Below are 20912 nucleotides of genomic sequence, written 5' to 3'. Positions count from 1 at the left end.
TATAAGCTGTTTTTAGGCCATCAATATTGCTGTGTGTTATAAATCTTACAGGATGTTTTAATGACTTCGATCTTTAATTGCTAAATGATTTCTCAGTTCATGACCCATAAATATTGCTTCCTGAAAGTGTAAATTTGGTTTAAAGGTAAAAAAAAAATCATAAATATGTACACCCCTTACCTGTCAATATTAGGATAAGAAAATACAGAGATTCTACCCTTAATAAATAAAGAAAATAAATAGCATAGGATAGAAAATACCTATTAAAATGTATAGTCTATTAAACTAATTGAATTGTTATCAAATCTCATTCACTTTCTCTATATACACTGATTTTGATAAAAGTTTCTATAGATATTTAGTGAAGAGCAGCGATTTAATCTCTAATAATCTCTAAAGAGTTTAAGATAACACATGCCATTTTGGACAACACACACCCAAATTCCAGTTTAAACACACACCCACATTCCAAAGTGTTCCTCTTCAAATCTCATGTACAGAAGCTGCTCAGGGAACATTGTCTATGGAGCACGTCCGACAGTCACGTACCATTAACCTACATGAATTGACTGATTCAGAGGTTGCATAGGAAGGGCAATGAGCCATCGCATTGCTTTGATAGAAAGAAAGGGATGCGGCAATGTTTATAATCTTTTCAAGCATTTATAAGCCAAAAAAAGTTTAAAGAGGCCCTATTATCTCCAACAACAGGCGTATATGCATGCAAGGGCAAAAAACACTTTCATTGTCTTTTAATATACATTTATCTTTGTATATGTCTCCCATATGATTTGTTTAGCAATTCCTTTGTTCCCAAACCCCTCCTTTGTGTAAGGTTAATCTGCCGTGATTGGTTTGATGGCCCAGTTTATTGTGATTGGTCAACTGAGTTCAACGGGAGACAGAGAGAAACGCCCACCACAGCTATGAAGTAGCAGAGAGTATGTGAGAGCCCAAATGCAGGAAAGCATTAAACCAATTCAATTGAACACTAGCATATTACTTTACTCTTAACCCTAACCGCAAGTTGCAACGACACACATTCACTATTTTGAAAATTGACTGCGCCATGCGTGTGAGGATTAGCGAATACAAACGGCATTTAAATCGGTAAAGGAAGAAGCATGAGTCACATTTTCAACATAGTTTTGGACGCAATTATGAATAGCCCCATACAGATTTAACCTGAGAGACTCATTACAAGCTGTAACGGTGATGTGACGCTGACAACGGAGGTGTGGATCCAAATGCAGGGTTTTATTAACAGGATGATCAGGCAAGCAATGATCAACACCGGAGCAAACAGTTGTATAAGTGAGATCCAGAGTCATAGTCAAAATAACAGGCAGATGGTCACAAGTAAAACAAACACAAACAAACAAACAAGGCAAGGGTCAAAAGTACAGCAAAGCAAGACAAAGTTAATGCGTTGTAATGTCACTAAACAGATAACAAGACTCAGCAATGAGTGTTTCAAAGTGAGCCGTATATGTGTGTGTGTGATCAGTACTTGAGCAGCATCAGCTGTGTCAAGATCAGGAACCGGTTGTGTGTGTGGTGCATGACTGGTACTTGTAGTCCATTTACCAACAGATTTGTAGTTCTATGTGATCTGCACAGGCTGGATCGCTGGTGATCATGACACAAGCACTGATCTATAATAGATAAGTGATTACAAGCCATGTGCAGCGATTACAAGTTACAACACACAATTAAACACATATTTTGCAAACTACAAAATATGAGACAACAATTATATGGCACTTACATGTTATGATTCAGAGGAAGAAGAAACTGGTCCATATAAACTGTAACAGTTACTGAAAAAGTCTCATACATAATAGTCTCTGCTGCTCCTCCCTTTAATAGCAAATGGCTGACGAATCCCAAGTTGCAGCATAGGTTACTGTATCAATCATCAGAAAAATGACAGAAACAAACTCAGCACTAGGTTGGCTATACTGTAGCATCGTTGTGAAAATGAACTTGAACCATTTATTCCCCATAGCCGAATCTCCATCTCTCAGTAATTGTAATCTTCATGTCATGATCAATCCCATGATCCTCTTCTCTCTACTAGTGTCATAGTAAATGGAAAGGCGCGTTCACGTTTTACCAGATCCAGCACTTAATATTTGGTGATGTACCGTATTGACATCGATGCGTTCAGGCGATCCAAACCCAACACGATTCATTTATCCAACTCTGAGTCGACTATTTCGTTAAAGAATCAATCGTTTTAAACAGCGCATTTTCAGATTTAAACCTCAGCTAGATGTTTTCATTCATTTAAAGCTGTGTCCCACACTGCATGGAAGCTTATTTTCAAGCTTTAATTCTCTTGAACATCTCTTGTTATTATATCACATTTGAGAGCAAGTGGCGCCTCCTGGTGGTTTGGAAATATTATGTGTATAGGGAGGATCCAGACAGATATCACAAGGAAATGGTACTATTTTACATTTTATCAGTTTTATTGGCTAATTTGTACAAATTCAGTTCATACTAAAATGTATGATTTTTAAAAAGAGGCATGACACCAAACCCCACCCCTAAACCCAACCGTCATTAAGGAATGAGCAAATCATACTAAATTGTACAAATGAGATCGTACAAATTCATACGAATTAGCCACTAAATATAAAAGGTATGAATTGCTGTGAGATATCGTTGGAGGATCGGCTCTGTGTAGATGTTACTGACACCTGTCATAGAAAGATTAGAAATACTGGACAATATTTAAACTGGATGATAATGGAATAGAACGGTAAAATATGAAAGACTAAAAACAAGATGGTTGACAGGTTTGGTATACCCATAAAATTTGATTTGAGTTTTACCAAAGTAGAAATGAAGCTTCTGCTCTTTGTATCATGTTCCATTTTCTTCTTTCACAATTACAGGTACAGGCTTTTTTCACAACATTACATGGAAAGGTATATAGTTACCAGCTCTTAGAGGTCAAAGTTTGCCCCTTAACTTCTGCCCCACAGACATGGAGTTCCTCGAGGTCTTGACTGAAGGTCTCAACAGGGTCCTTCTCGTGCGTGGAGGTGGACGTGAAGTCATTACCATCTACTCTTGAGGGGCTCAGCTCAACCACCAAATATTCCTCACCCTGCATAGATGAAACACCCCAGTAACCCCTACCTACACCATGAGCAATAATGCCCCAGCACATATCAGATGACTTTTGCACTACATAGTCTAAAAAGACACCAGCTTAGTAGATGTCACATCTTCCACAAAATTAAGTTGTATCCCTCTTTCTATCTAACTTTCTATCTATCTTCCTCTTATTGGCTTAATTCTTAACTCATACAATTGATAGCTAATATCACTCACAGACCAGTAAATGACTGAGTTGGTGTACTATATTCTAACTTAATTCTAAAACCCCATATTCCTAAGTGATATCTGACCAAATACTCTGATCCATTTAATATTATATATCTTATCAAAAGCTTTTAAGGGAGAGTCACACTAGATTTTGCGTAAGTGAAACAACTTTATTTCGGGTTGATAGGTCAAAACGTCGTTTAAATGTTAAAGTTTAATCCAAACTTGTATTACACTGCCATTCGAAATACGGAAATAATGTGAAAAATATTATTAGAATTGAAAATCACTGTTTTCGATTTATATATTTAAAATAATTCCTGTAATTACAAATCAGCAACCTTTACTCCAGGCTTTAGTGCTTCAGTAACATTTGTTTGTATTATTAATATCCAAAACATTGTATTACAAAATTAGAAGAACAATAGAAGCCCTCAAACCAATGAAAGAGCAAACAAACAAGTGCTATGACAATGTCATATAAATCCATATTATAAATTTAGGGATTAAAGGCACAATGTTAAAGATTTTTTCATTAAAATACCCAAAAAAAACACAAGAAACGTGTTATATATTTTGCTGATTTACACTTAGATTATCCCAAAGTTTCAGAAGAATGTTAAAAATCTAAAAAAATAAGCAATTTTAACTAGTGACAAAGACAATGCCCTGTGTCGCCATGCTAAAGACATCATACACCCTCAATTTCCAGTTTAGGTTTAATAGAAAACAGGCAAACACTAAATATGCTTTAACATGTTGTTCGATTGAATACTGAGTACTTTACTGAAATTTGAACTCATCCATGAACATGAATTCTGCAGGAGTCCTGTATGCAATGAAGATGACAACTCCACACTTAGTCATATGGCCAGACAGAATCTACAGACATGTTTTGCTATTTCTGTGCAGAATATTATAAAAATCTGCAGATTTATTTGGAATGATTGTGTATCGTAACTAAAAACTTAATATTTCAATAAAAAATTATACATTTTTAACTTTTATTTAATGTTTACAATGCAAGTCCTATTAGTTCCATTTATTTGGTAAACAAAACAAGTCTCTTATATAATATATCTACCATATCAACTAAAAAACAGAAAATATTATTTTACAAACTGTATTGTAAGTAAATTATATTAACCTTTTTATATTAGTCAGTAATATTACTAAAATTAATTTAAAAACTGAATAAATATAAATTTACACATTCACACACAACTGAATAAATAGACTCAATGATGGGCTGAAAATCTGTGGAAATCTGCAGATTTCTGCACACGCAGATTTCGTGTGTCATCAAACTACGCCTTTGTTTGTTGTAAATATGTGCCCTCTAGTGGTGAAAATTACAAACTTTGCATTTAAAACAACAAAAATTTGGACTAATTACCTACTCAAGTCAAAAGTAATGTATAAATAATTTAAATGTATTTTAAATATTACCTAAATAAGTAATCTAGATTTCATCACTGACTAAAGTTTGTCATTTGTAATCAGTAACAGGTTACAGTCTACTTGTCACTGCTTATCGAAACTCAAACATTTGAATTGCAGTACATAAAACATAATGATGATAAACAGTCTCCCATTTTAAATCTTAATATGATGTTCAAATCCTCTTTTGGGCAAATATTCTATAGCTATTCAAATAGGCAGCTCAAATAATTTGTACGCAGGTAAAACATAGAATGCAAATTTTATTTCACCTGAATATGAATGTAAGTAAATGACAGTCAAAATCTAGTGTGATTCCCCCCTTTTCAGCTATATGCTTTGTTCTTTTACTGTCAATTCATTGTTTCATTGTTCATCATGAGGTTAATAGTGTGAAATTGTTTTTTTTGTTTGTTTTTGAAAACCAAGTCTTCCAGCGTACCATGTAACTGTCCGAGGTGTTTTTACACCAAGGACAGAATTGACCAGGGTTTTATGTGAGCCAGGTGCAAGCACTTCTGGATCAATGACTATCAGCTTTGCCCTTGACCATCTGCATGTCCTCTGACTACATCAGCCTTTTCAGAGTCATACACTGTACAATATGAGAGGGCTGGATCAAGTGCGTGAGTTTGATCTCAAGTAGATTTAAAAGGGGTTTTATAATATAAAACAGGGTTGACAGCTGTGTTCCTTTGACAAATGTTTTCTCTTGATCCATGAAACAAAACAAAAAAATATTTATATCATCAGCATCAACGGGAATTATATTGCTCACGTGTACATACTGTGAAGAGAGTCTAAAAAGAACTGCTGTATAATTGAAAACCCATATACGGTTCAAATATTCCATAAAGATATGATATTGAATAATCTTATTTATTAGTATAATTACGTATATATCTTAAGGGAATGTAAATAGAAAAGAATTAGTATTTATATTTCAAATATTTATTTACAAAACAAATATTTATTCATCCAGCAGTTTGATTGATTGTAATCATGGAAAAACATGGTATTTACATCTCTTGCCAAATCACTAAATATAAATTGTGCCATATGAGAGGTAAAAAAAAAAGAACAAACTAAATACTTTTCTTCACATTTTCATACAAGAAAAGGACAGTACTGGGCCACGGCATCAAAACATATCATGTGTTTGATATTACCAGTTACTTTATAAAGCAGATTTATTCTAATGAATCCATCCTTTTTCACCAAATTAAATTTGTGAACAAAAGCATATTTTAACTGCATAGTATTTTAAAATCATGTCTAACGTTTGTCATGAATGTCTGAAATGTTCATTTATTTTTTACATTTGTAAAACCGACACTAATTTGCTACATTTAAGCAGCATCTGTGAGCGACTGATGCGAACTGTTCAGTTCACGAGCACGAGCCTATTATTTAGTTCATGTGTGGTAGAAAAATAGACATATTTAAAAAAAAAACATTTATCTAAAGAACTATTTTATTTTTTTGTAAAATTGCAACGATGAAAAAATAATATATTAAATTAATAGACTAGTAAACTATTGTCTTGTGTAACTGTGAGACTTAAAAAAAGGAAAATACCTAACTGTATGTTTTAAACTCAAATGTTTTAACTTTAAAATTTAAATTGTGCTGAGGTTGCTGCTACCTTCATTAAAATGTAAATATACTGCACTTCCCCAGTACAAAAGACTGAAAACAAAAAATGCAAAATTATTATACTTTCTGCATTTAAATGGAAAGTGTATCTACAGTGCTCAGCATATATAAGTACACCCCTCACAAATCTATCTTTTAAATTCATATTTTTATTAGGAAGCTCTACAATATTGTATTTGTGCATATATCAGACCCCCTTGTTTTTCGCGATTCCATGATCGATGAATCCAACGCAAAATCAACAAAAATTAGCAAATTTTTGCGATCCTGCAAAATTCTTAATTAAATGCAAAATAATCACAAAAAAATTTTAATAATCTCATTAAATATCCAATTTCAAACCATATAATCAAATTGTATTTATTTCAGTTTGAAATTTATTGTTTTATGTGACTTACAGACGTTGCATAAATGTTTTCGTTTAACTCCTTTATTGCAGTTGACAAGAGAAAACGTTTCCTTGCCATTGACGAGTTTTATGGCAATCCGTTTTTTTTTTGTTGTATTATGTTATGGAAAGCCCTAACGTATGTCCAGAATGAGGTGTATATATATATATATATATATATATATATATATATATATATATATATATATATATATATATATATATATATATATATATATATGTATGTATATATATATATATGTATGTATATATATATATATATGTATGTATATATATATATATATATGTATGTATATATATATATATATATGTATGTATATATATATATATATATATATATGTATATATATATATATATATGTATGTATATATATATATATATATATATATGTATATATATATATATATATATATGTGTATATATATATATATATATATATATATGTATATATATATATATATATATATATATATATATATATATATATATATATATATATATATATATATATATATATATATATATATATGTGTGTGTATATATATATATATATATATATATATATATATATATATATATATATATATATATATATATATATATATATATATATATACACAGTTTAAGTCAGAATTATTAGCCCAGACCCCCCGACCCCCCCACCCCCCCACAAATGTTTTCTTTTTTAAATATTTCCCAAATGATGTTTATAACAGAGCAAGGACATTTTCACAGTATGTCTAATAATATTTTTTCTTCTGGAGAAAGTCTTATTTGTTTTATTTATGCTAGAAAAAAAACGTTTTTAATTTTTTTAAAACCATTTTAAGGTCAAAATTTAGCCCCTTTAAGCATTTTTTTTTTCAATGGTCTACAGAACAAACCATCATTACACAATAACTTGCCTAATTAACCTAACTTTCCTAGTTAACCTAATTAACCAAGGTAAGACTTTAAATGTCACTTTAAGCTGTATAGAAATGTCTTGAAAAATATCCAGTAAAATATAATGTACGGTCATCATGGCAAAGATAAAAGAAATCAGTTATTAGAGATAAGTAATTAAATCTATTATGTGTTGAAAAAAAATGTTCTCTCCGTTAAACAGAAATTGGAGAAAAAAATAAACGGGGGGGCTAATAATTCTGACTTCAACTGTATATTAGATGAGTCAGTACTGAAGAAAAATCTGGAGCTTATCTAACAAAATAACTCACAATAACGGTCTAAAAACTAGTACACCCAAATTTATATGTTAAAGAAAAATATTAAATACAAACTTACATAAGGACGAATCAAGAGAAGCAAAAAATGTGAAAAATTTAGTGGAAATTTTGTAGGTTGTAATATTTTTATTTATTTTTTTGGCAAAATTTAGCTTGAATTAAATTGTATTATCTTTCAATTTCTAAATATATTTGCTGACAAAAATTATTTTAATAAATATATCTGTTTAATAAATCTGTTTTGTTTAAATGCACCAAAATACATTGCCTATATTCACTGAGAAATGGATAAAAATATACATTTTTAAAATGGGGTGTACTCAATTATGCTGAGCACTCAACATTCAAACAACTTAATGAGTTGTATTTTTTCCACAAAATGTTTCACGGGGGTTAAACTCAAACAGCAAGTCTTTACTGGCAAAACTTCTCTGATAGTTTGTCAAAACTCCACCTTCAGTCTGTCCTAATACTATTCAAGCATACCTCATCGTACCTCATATGTTGTTATGTCAAAGTGCACACTTGTAGTAGAAAGATAGTGTAAAGGTTGTGGTTTATAAGTTTATAGAAGTGATCTTTAAATCAATTGTTTGCGAAAAGAATTTGAATTATAGCTAAGTACGTTTTCTTTATTGGTAATCTAGTTATGCTACAAATTTGTTTTTTACTTCAAAATGGGAATTGCAAAGTATGTAATAAGTGCTACCTATCATAATTCTTCCAAGTTTACTGCTTATGTTTCTAGCTAAAATGATCAACTTATCTGAAGGAACTTTTGCATTGCTGTACATTAGAATTTACAACACAAAAGGTGAGTTTGGCTTCTTCGGAGTCCTATGCAATTACAATTTAGTAAGTTCTTTGAGGGTCTGAAATGACTTTCTATCGAATTGTTTTTAGTGGTATTATTATAGATTGAAATCAGAGCTTCCGTATCTGCCAGGGTGACTTGAAGTTCTAGGAGAACTTTCCACATTATTTAAAGTCATTTCGAAGGACAGCGTGCTTGGGACTAAGTCGCGATTTAGCCATATTGGCTTCGTGCTCTCTGGTTGGGTAACAGAGGTTTCACTCTGCGGATGATGATGGTGTCTGAAGTCCCGTTCATCATGAGATATAGAATACCTGAATTGAATTCACATTGATGCAAAGGGCTTTTCGATATCATTTTATCAGATTCGTCTTATCCTTCCCCAAGGCTGAAGGCATAAAGAAGTGTCATAAACCTCGTGTTGTATAGCTTGTTGTTCCTTATCTTCCCTTAAAGGGGCGGTAAACTTTAAAGTCACCCCAAATTGGCCAAAGCATAACTAGAAATAAGCACTGTGAAAAATGTAACGTTTCTTTCTCATCTACACTGTATCTTTTCTTTCATTTTGTATCTTCATTTCATGTCCTCTCTGTGGAGCACTGTTGTAGAGAACATCTCTAGACTGCAGATGAATCATAATGCATTTTATGCAATGCTGGCTTGTAACTATCCTGCAACAATGGTAATGTAGTCTACTAGTAGACTAACAGGGCTTTTAAAATAACCAGCGAACTGAATTTGAAATAGCAGGGGTTTCAGAAGGTGCTAATGATTATTTGTGACTGCTGAAGCGATGTGTATGAAAATGTGTATAAATGCAATATTGAGGACACTGACCCTTATAAAATGACTCGTAATTAATCAATGAGAAAATAGGTTACCTATTGTTTATTTACTATGTTTTGAATCTCCATAAAAGAACCTTTAGCATCCGTGGAACCTTTATATTGCACAAAATGTTCTTTATGGTGGGGAAAGGGTACTTCCGATCACTAAAAGGTTCTTCACTCTATAAGAAAAAAATCTCTTTTAAGAACTGTTCATTGAAATGTTCATTGGATAACACAGAATAGTTCCTCTATTGTATTGCTACAAATCCCCCCCCACCCCCCACCCCTTTTTTTAGGGTTAATTATTACAAATTGAAATTTATGTCACTGAAATTCCCTCATGTAATTCCAAACCCATATAATATTTGTTCGTCTTCCAAACACAAATGAGGTTTTTTTATCAAATGTGAGAGATGTCGTCATTTTAAAACTTTTTTTTGCAAAGAGACTAAATATTTGTAAAGAATATATAAAATATATTTTTAAATAAATAAAATACAAATAATATAATAATTCAAAATTATAGTTAAAATAATTAAAATGATTAAAATAAACAATATAAATAATTATATAATAATAAAATATATAAAATAAATAAAAATAAAATATAAAAAATAAAATATATTTGCAAAGAGAATAAAAAATAATAATAAACGTATGAATTGGCTTTATTTAAATTTGTTTAAACTCTTTATATATATGGCAATGTCACATATAAAGATTGTTCACAGTTACAGCATTCACATTTGGTCGCAGAAGCTCAAACATGCTTTCTTGACTCGTAAGAACCAATGAGGTTCATTCTTGGATGTCACAACTGAGCTTACACAAGAACCAATGAGGTTCGTTCTTGCACGTCAAACAGGTATGCTTGAGTGAATAATAATAATAAAAGCCAATTTACATGTGTTTGTGTTATAAAGTGATCATATCTAGGGCCAAACAGAATCTGTGGACATTATTATTAATCATTATTGCTATTTCTGTGTAAAAGATTTTGTAAAAAAAAAAAAATTATAACAATCTGTGGATTTATGCGGAATGATTTTGGAAGTATCAAAACTAAAAACTTAATATATGAAATAAAAAATAATAACTTGTATTTAATGTTTACAAGGCAAATCCAATTAGGTCCACTTATTTGGTAAACAAAGCAAGTCTTTTATATAATATGTCTACTAAAAGACTAAAAATACTACTTTACAAACTGTCATAACATATGAATATTTTAATTTTAGTCAATAATTTTACTAAAATTAATTTAGAAACTGAATAAATATAAATTTACAAACATTTACACAACTTAATGGGCTAAATATCTGCGGATTTCTGCGTGCACAGATTCCATGTGGGCCAACATATCTCTTTAGATGTCTTGGATTTTTTTTTCTTAACGTTTGTTTGACTGTTCTGTGTGAACTGAATTTAAAAGGCAATATAGAAACATCTCAAGCTTAATTAAAATATCCTCATTTGTGCTGGGAAGACAAATGCATGTCTTAGGGGATTGGAAAATCATCGGGGTAACTAAATGATAGGGTGAACTAAGCAGAAAGAAGGGGCTTTTAGAGAGGTTGGAGAGATTAAGCATCATTCATTCAGTGCTCCTGATATCTGTATCTGCATGTTGGTGTTTAAATTAAAAAATCTGCAGGCCTCGCCTCAATCACAGCTTCAAATTTCAAGTGTCGATTTTGATTTTCTAATGGCAAAGAGCATTTTCAAATACTTTTCTGAACTTCTGAAACTTTCCCAGCAGTGTGTGCAAGAGCGTTTCTACATAGTCGACATTTCTACTTTCTCCATAGGAGGGCAGTTTGACACTTTTTGTATGGTAGTCAGTGTAGATCCAAAGACAGTGATCTCGATTAGTGATGTGTTTTACGTTTTCTGCTTCGGTTCTCACGAGGAGTCAAAACGCAGCGTGTTTGTGAGCGTGAGTGTATCGCGGGAAAAAAGAGGTGGTGTGTTTCTGTTTCTCTATGTGTATGACTCTGTGACATATCATTTTATTGGAAAAAGAGAGGTTGAAACCGTGGCAGTTACTTTTGTAAATATATGACACATTATATTTATCTTAGCCTAGCTGTTTAATTTGTGTGTCCTTGCAAGTTTAATATTTTAAAAATAAATAGAAAATTGTGTCTCAATTGTGTTATATGAAAAATATATTTAAACTAGATATCTTCAACTATTGTTTTATCTTGTCAAAAGCTTCTATGTTCTATGAATAATGGTTTCTCTGGACCATTTTATAGACTTGTCTGCACAAAATGCAATAAAGTTCAAGTCATTTATTACAACTATTTTTGTGTGCTCATTTCTTTATTATATTTTGTGTGATGTAGAGTTTATTTTATAGGGGAGAGAATCATTCGTTTTATTATATTCCGAATATTCTTGAATTTAGAGTAACAGACCTAACTTTTAGAGGTGCAGGTGATCTGCCTAAATGCTAACCGGTAAGCATAATATCTTTCAAATTCAATCCCTCCCCTGCAGTCCAAACCCACGACTCCTGAAATCACGAGCGCGCACATTAAAGATGACAGAAACCCTGAAAACTTTATAGTTCTTTATAATCCTACAATTCTGAACGAAAAACTGTGTTATATCTAGCACATTTTCACTTGTGTAGCAAGCAAAACTTGTCATAATGTGCAATCTTTCATGCATGCGAGGATCGCTGGTCTCACTCTCACGTGCTTTGTCCTAAAGCCACTACTGTATGCTTGGCTGGCGGCGTGCAGGAATTACACTTATTACTAAGCCATACTTACATGCTATTTCAGACAGAATATTCAACGTAGCTAGGAAAACAATTTAAAAATGAACCAATGTGAATATAAAACCAACTTCACCTCAGTAAAGCAGGCTGGGCGGAAAAGCGCTATTTACTGATGTTTTGTTGTTAAACTAAATAAAAATCAACATTATCGATGCTGTAAAAGGCCCCTTATGAATTTGAAAATAGTCTCACCAATCTTTCGCCAGACGATTTAGTGGCTGAACAACACTTCTGTGCATATAGTTCATTTGTAACAACATAATCTTTGCACGACTAAAATAAATTTCAACCATAACATTCATTCATTTTCAGCTTAGTCTCGTTATTATTTTGGGGTTGCCACAGCGGAATGAACCGCCAACTTCTTCAGCATGTTTTATGCAGCGGATGACCTTCCAGCTGCAACACATCACTAAGAAACAACCATACAAACTCATTCACACACATACACTACAGACAATTTAGCTTACCCAATTCACCTATACTACATGTTTTTGGACTTGTGGGGGAAACCGGAGCACCTAGAGGAAACCCACGCAAACACGGGGAGAACATGTTAACTCCACATAGAAACACCAACTGGCCCAGCCGAGGCTCGAACCAGCACCCTTTTACTGTGAGGCAAATGTGCTACCCACTGTGCCTCTGTGCAGCCCTCAACCATAATATTACCTGTCTAAAAGAAATACTTGAGGATTTGAGGATGATTGAGGATTTTAAAAAGTTTAGATGCAAAAACCTCTAAATGCCATCTGAAAATTTCCTCTAAAATGAGCCTTTTTATCAGGCTCCTGTGTGTATGTTTAGTAACATCACTTTTATGGCAAAGAATAAGTCTTGGAAAGTGAAAGTGGTGAAAAAAGTGGTCTTTTGAAAGTGGTCTTTAAAGTGAAATAACATAAACAAAGGAGGCTAAAAAAAAAAAAAATCATTTTCGATGTAAATTTCAGATGGCACTTAGAGGTTTTTGCCTCTGAATTCTTCATTTGTTGACAGACAGTTTGGGCTACTTATCAGAATTCTGAGAATTATCAACCTGACAATTTTTAATTGGATGAACATTTTTTTTGTCTTATACCTTACACAGAATATAGAAATACATATACATACATTTGGATCATTTGCTTTAATCATTATATTGGAATGTGAAGAGACTTTCAACCAGCTCAACAAAAAAATGCTTCTGAAGACAATGACCTACTGCACCTTTAACCTTTAATATGGTAATACGCTGAACTGTGATACATTCACTCTCAGGCTATCCAAGATATGGTGACTGTTTTCATATGTTTTTGCTAGTTTTAGCCTGATGCAATTATGAGTTTGACATCTTGTGCCATGTTTTTTGAATAGTAAACGCATTTGTGATCATTCGTGCACCCAGGTGCATGCTAGTCTGAAAATGGAGTATGTTTAGGCGAACGCTATCTCACGGCAATTCGTAACTTTTTGATTTAGTGGTTCATATAATTCATATGAAATCGTATCATCTGATTTGGTTATCCACCAATAACAGTTGGGTTTAGGGCTGGGGTTTGGTGCCCCACCTTCTTTCGAAAAATCGAACATTTTCATATGACTGAAATTAGCCTAAACTGACAAAGCGTAAAACATTTCCTCATGAGATCAGGCTGGTTTAGGCGCACATAGCTTTTTGAGGTAACTGAAAAAAGAAATGTCAGACTGTCCCATTGACCAACTGAATCCTGGGACCTTATTTTTAACAATATGCCCAAGGTCTAAAGCACATGGTGCAGGTTTAATTTTAAGGAATGTCCAAAACTTTTTTTGTATATATTTAAATGATGCCATGAATTAATATCCAATGCATCTAGCGCATGGTTCAAAACGCTTGTATCTATTCCCTTAATGAGCCCTTTGTACAGGTTTTGGGTGTAATGGACTATAAAACAAGTCAGTTCCATGTGCACCACATTGCAGCTTCTGCATTTACATTGTGTAATTTACAAGTTCAAAGACAGAACGCTTCTTCAAAGAGTAAATGGCACAATATTTTTGATATTTTTTAAAGACCAAAGTTAGTAATATGAGCCTAAAACCTTAAATAAAAGTTAAGTTACTATTTTTTATTTCATGTATTACTATACTCCCAAAATCATTCCATATAAATCCACAGATTTTGTATTGCAGATTTTGTCCAGCCCTGCTGATGACTCAGTAACAGAATAGGGAAAACCCTTTTAGACCAGACACCGACCATCTTTCCTGTCAATAAATCAGCAACGGTGGATTCAGACATGCCCTTAATGCATTTTTTGCTTTGTCCAAGTCCTCTTGGAACATTTCAGTTGGCAAGTCATAATTACAAAGTGTGCTCAAGTCACTTTCATTAACACAAGATGGCGGTGTACCTTCATTTGATGGACAAGAAAATAAAGCAGGGTGTGTTAACTCTAGTTGTAGACAATGAAAAGCAAAGGATTCACATCAGGTGTGTTTTGCATTTTAATATTTGTTTCAAGAGTTCACACTTAGCTGATGATTGATTATAAGCAAGTTTGGCACACTGTCCCAGGAGAGAGCCCTGAGCCAAAAAAGTTCCTTGAGCCCTGGGCTCCCTCCCGTTTGCAGGGCAAGAGGGGAGCTTTGAGCTCAGGTAGATCTCGACAACTACCCCCTTGATAAGAGCTGATGACTAAAATGATTGCTATGAAGAGATATGCTGCTGGATGAGTTTGACTGTAGTGCTAAATTTAGATTGATCAATTCACTTGTAGTGCATGTTTTTGGAATGTGGGAGGAAACCGGAGAACCCGGGGAAAACCAACGCGAGCACGGGAAGAACATGCAAACTACACAAAATTGCTAGAATGAAAAACATGCAAAATTGCTAGAACTGAACGTTTATTAATTAGCAACAAAGACAGCTGCCATTCGTCGATGATGAATGCAGGCTAGATATTTGGCAACAGAAAGCTTTTCCCTCTGGACCCGTGCTGAGGGGGGTTCAAAAGGACTCAGAGAGGAGAGAAGACCTCAGTAGCGGTGCGGGTGCTGGAGCTGGAGCTGGCGAGCACGAGGTGGGGAGGCTAGACTCCACACAGCGGGGCGACTGCGCAGATCACAGGTATGGCAATAAAGTACTAAAGTAATAAAGTAAACTTCACTTTTAGCAAGACTGGACTAGATAAGGATAATTTAAATGGTATAGGCTTTATAGTAAGAAGAGTCACACATAGTATGCAGATAAGAAATCGCAATAATCTGGCAAACAGCTTCACTAATGGGCAAGTATATGCAGAGGAGGGAGTCAGATGAAAAGAGCCACAGGTGAGTAATGGGCACGCGCCAGCGCTGATTGAGAGAGGCTACATCTGAGACAGAAAACAGACAGGACAGAGGAGCCCAGATCAAACCTGGCCCATGACAGTCACATTCAAAAAGCTCAATTTTTAGTTTTTATTTGGTTTTTAAAACAGCAGGAATAAAAAGTTGCACATCATAATGCAATGTACAAACCACCTCAAAAACGTTATTGATGCATCATCCATCAGTGGCACAAAAAATGCAACTGTAAAACAGTGTGAAAGTGCTCGAGCAATAGCGCTTTCTCAGGGCAAAGCTCGAGAGTGCACCTGCATCCTAAATACACAAAGAAAGTCCCGTTGACATCCGAATATATGTAAAACTTATATTCTTTTTAAAATATTTCCCAATTGCTGTTTAATGGAGAGAAGACTTTTTTAATACATTTCTTAACATAACAGTTGTACTAATTTCTAATAATATTTCTCTTTGCCATGACAACAGTAAATAATATTTTCTAGTTATTTTGTAAGATGCTAGTATTCAGCTTAAAGTGCTATTTAAATGCTTAACTTAGTTATTTAGATTAATTAAACCGGTTAGGACAATTAATTAAGCAATTGACTTCCCTCCTAAGGGGTTGACCAAAACATCTGTCCTGGAACCCCCTCAGCCCACGAAGCTTTCCAACAACTCAAGAACATCTTCAGCACTGTGCTTTACCATCTTGATCCAGAATGTTCCTTTTTATAGTCCTTGTAGTCAAGATCCACCATCTTAATAGGGGCAGTGCTCTCCCTGGGCCAATTTCTCTCATAAGCTATCCCCGGCGGAGCAAAACTAAGACGTGGGCAACAGGGAGTTGTTAGCCATTAAATTGGCCTTGGGGGAGTGGCGACACTGGCTAGAAGGGGCAGTTCATCCTTTCACAATCATTAGACTACAAGAACCTTCAATACATCGGTGAGGCAAAACACCTAATCCCCCATCAAGCTCACTGGGCCTTCTTCCAAATACGCTTCAACTTCAGGATCACCTATCGCCCTCGACCCAAGAATATCATTGCAGATGCTCTATTTTGATAGTTTGCTAATGACTCCTCTGTAGAACCTGTATCCATTCCTTATCTGATCCAACCTTATAGTAAGCCCCATCCTGTGGGACACCGACAAGGATATCCAGGCAGCAGACGGACCCTCTCGCTCCTCCAACCTTTTTATTGGTGGCCGTGATACTAAGTATGTACCGTGATACTAGGTATGTCCAAAGCTGCTCAGTCTGTTCCATGTTTAACTCTCCCCATCACATACCCGCAGGAAAACTGGTACTTTTACCCATCCCACAGAGGCCCTGTTCCGACCTTGGAGTGGACTTTATTACCGACCTCCCCAAATCTCTAAATGATGCAAGTTTGTTCATCTGAAAGGTTTACCCACTGCTCCTAAAGTGTGGGAGAGTGGGCAGTCCTGTCTGCTGACACTAGACCAAGGATGGTGCCCTTGTACCAACCTGGGGAAAAGGTATAGCTCTCCACCCGCAACATACACCAATGACACCCTGTTGAGTCCCCACTATACTGGTCCCTTCAAGATCCTGAGGCAGATTAATCAAGTGACCTTCCAGCTTCAACTTGCACCCAGGTACCACATTCATCCCATCTTTCAAGTTTACCTGTTAAAACCCTTCTCTCCCTCCGCTACAGACACCCCTAGAGCTGAAGCTGTTCTTCCGGAAGTCCTCAACCAACCACATATCTATGAGATGGACTGTAGGCTTCAAGGAGACCATCTGGAATACATCATCAACTGGGGGGGGTATGGTCCAGAAGAATGATCCTGGGTGTCTCAAGAAGATGTACTCGACCCCACACTGCTGCTCGAGTTCCACCACAGCCACTCGGATCGACCTGCTCCTCATGGTTACGGCTGCTCTTGACAATGCAATAGGGTGTCACCTCTGGAGGATGAGGTAATATCACACATTCACCACAACTATCTCCCTCTGTCACTACATCTGAAGCACCATCCACCTGATCATCATCATCCAAATTCTAATTACATCCACCTGACTCCAATCTGCCACTTCCTACTTATACCTCATTCATTCAACTTTACACCATCTGGTCTACCAGATGATGAGTTGGTCCATTGCACAAAGTCTTCTCCAGCACGTCCCAAAGATTCTCAATAGTGTTAAGATCTGGACTGTGCTGGCCAATCCATATGTAAAAATCCTGTTATTGTACAGTTATTGAATATGCCAGGTTAATCCTCGTCAGCTCCCTGGTTCAGCAGATGTCAGTGACCTCATGATTACACAGAGGAATGAAGACTCTGTCAAGTTCAATTGTCACTGAGTTACTATGGTTAAAACTAATGTTTGAGGGAAGCTCATTTATTTCAAACTGTGAACAAATCTGATTGGAAATATGTTTCATCCAATCAGAGTCAAGAATTTCAACAGAACATAGAATAAATATTAGTGCTGTCAATCGATTAAAAAATGAACGAATTAATCACACTTTTTTCTGCAATTAATTGCGATTAATCACATTTAAAATACTGAAACTTGTAATTTGGGCTATTGAAACGTAAAATGAATGTAAACGCAAGACAAAAAACTATTTTAAATTCAAAATATGATTGTTTATTCGAATTTTTGTTTAACTTGAAACAAAGATTTCTTCATGTAAACAACATACCTGCAATAAACCATCAGGATCCTCAAACTGTTGGCTTGACAGCCATATTTATTACAGAATTAAAAACACAGGCATGTAAATGCCATTTGATTTTCAAAACAATCAATGCCAATAAAGAAAAAAATTATTTTCATGTTGGATTCTAAGTGGACTGCAGAAAAATGCCAAAATACAGGCGTTGCAAAAATGGAAATTGGAAAATTATAATAATAAAGTAATGAATACAAACAATTGCACTCATTGAAAAGTTGTATTGCTTTTAGTTAAGAACATTAATTATAAAGTAGAAACAATTTTGTTTAGTTCTCCTTTATATTCAGCCAGTTAAGACAGTCCAGTCTGTTGAAATTATCAGGGGACAATGTGGCCCTTTTCTTTTGAATGATGTTACATAAGAGTGAGAACAGTCTCTCACAAGCAGAATCACAGATCAGCATATGAATTTTGGTGCCACTGGTGATGCGACAAGGACATAAGAAGGATCAAGGGGTACATCAACATGCACCCACACCCACAGGTTTTTGGTGTCACACCAAAAACTAATTCTTACAGGGACTTTGGTCACACCATCTCTAAACATTTAATTCTAAACAACTCTGAGGGATACACCGTCGGCAATGTTTGGGCATTTGTTCTTGTTGCTAGGAAACAAGCGTGCGCACACACACACAAACACAACGCATGCAACACCCTTCAGATTCATCAACATGTATGATTGCCTTCATTAAATTTGATTAAACTAAGCGTTGTAAAGTATGGCTATATTGTACAAGCAAGGATTTTGACACCGCAACCTGAAGCAGACACTTTACAAAAGTTGCGTTTAAGGGGGAAACATGTCAAACTAATGAAACATTTGAGGGCTCATGGAATCATAGACGAGGAATGCGCTGTCTTTGACAGCTTGCGACATCCTCTGCCACTTTCAGAGTCCATTTACATGGACACCAATACTACGATTTTAATATGATTAAGAGAATATTTCAATAAAGAGTCTACAATGTAAACAGCTATTTTTGATTACCTTAAAGGACCACTGAGTCACGAAATCTATAGGTTTTTCTTTCCAATTGGCATGTGGTATCAGATTCCATTAAAACAAAAGTCAAAAGATTAAAAATGAAACAGAAATTAGATGAAACTCTGGAGGAAACGCTGGATAGCCTGGTAATGCGACATTAATTATTTTATACAGAAACTTTCCTTCTAATAGTCCTTCCTTGGTCTTATCCATATTTCTTTGCACGTTAAACACACGTCGGCTACAACAGGAATTTAAAAAACCTGCAACTGCGCTAATTTTTTTTAACATGTTAAATATTTCAAATTAATCGTATGCGTTAACGCACTAGTTTTGACAGCACTAATAAATAAACATTTTCTATCCGAATATAAAATCTATCTATCTATCTATCTATCTATCTATCTATCTATCTATCTATCTATCTATCTATCTATCTATCTATCTATCTATCTATCTATCTATCTATCTATCTATCTATCTATCTATTTATCAGGTAAATTTGTTAAATTATGTGATTTGAAACAGGTGATGTCTACAGGTGATTGTAATTATGATTTGGTACAAAAGCAGGGAGGGGCTAGTTCTAGTCCAGAGTGGCTGAGAATCGCCAGTTTGCCAATAAATACATGAGAAAATTATTGAAATATTTAAAAACAATGTTCTTCAAAGAAAGGTAGAAAGAAAATTAAATATTTCATCTTTAACTGTGCATAACATTGTTAAAAGATTCAAGAAATCTGGAGAAATTTCAGTGTGTAAAGAACAAGGGCGCAAACCTAAACTAAAACCATGATCTTCGATCTCCGGCGGCACTACATCAATTAGAAAAAATTACCATTCATCTTTAAGCAATATCATTACATGGGCTCAGAATTACATTGGCAAAACTTTGTCAATTACCACAATACATAGTCACAATCTCAAATGCCAGTAAAACTGTACTGTGCCAAAAGGAAGCCCTATGTTTAGTGTCCACAAGCACCATCGATTTCTCTTGCCTTGGAGGCATCTGGGATGGACCATCACACAGTGGAAACAGGTACTGTGGTCAGATGAATCCATATTTCAGGTATGTTTTGCCCAGAAACAGACACCATGTGCTCCGGACCAAGGAATAAAAGAATCATCCAGACTTTTATCAGCAACAAGTCCAAAATCCAGGGTTTGTTATGTTCAAGTGCCTTTGGAAAAGGTAACTTGCACGTCTGTGATGGCATAATGCTGAAAAGTACATAGAGATTTTGGAGCATAAAATGCTGCTTTCTTTTCCAGGGACACCCGTGCATATTTCAACAATACAATGCAAAATCACATTCTGCACACATTACAAAGTTCTGGCTGCGAAGGAAGAGGATACATTTGACTAGCCTGCCCTGCAGTCCTGACCAGTCTCCAATAGAGAATGTGTTTTGAACGA

At 34.7% G+C, this 20912-nt stretch overlaps 1 protein-coding gene across 2 annotated transcripts in view; it reads left to right on the top strand.

The window, feature by feature from the left end:
- slc12a5b (solute carrier family 12 member 5b) overlaps positions 1–20912 on the top strand; it is a 126808-nt gene that overhangs the window by 96954 nt on the left and 8942 nt on the right. Inside the window, exon 26 of one of the 2 annotated variants that reach the window (XM_056463145.1) lies at positions 2994–4294. The exons of the other annotated variant lie outside the window; for it this stretch is intronic. Within the exon in view, the coding sequence (XP_056319120.1) occupies positions 2994–3085 (92 nt within the window). The 3' untranslated portion in view covers positions 3086–4294. Of the gene's footprint in view, positions 1–2993; positions 4295–20912 lie in introns of those variants that run through there. 2 annotated transcript variants of the gene reach the window in all.

This window comes from Danio aesculapii, chromosome 8, assembly GCF_903798145.1.
Source record: "Danio aesculapii chromosome 8, fDanAes4.1, whole genome shotgun sequence".
NCBI classification, from domain to species: domain Eukaryota; kingdom Metazoa; phylum Chordata; class Actinopteri; order Cypriniformes; family Danionidae; genus Danio; species Danio aesculapii.
This window is presented reverse-complemented; position numbering and strand designations above follow the sequence as displayed.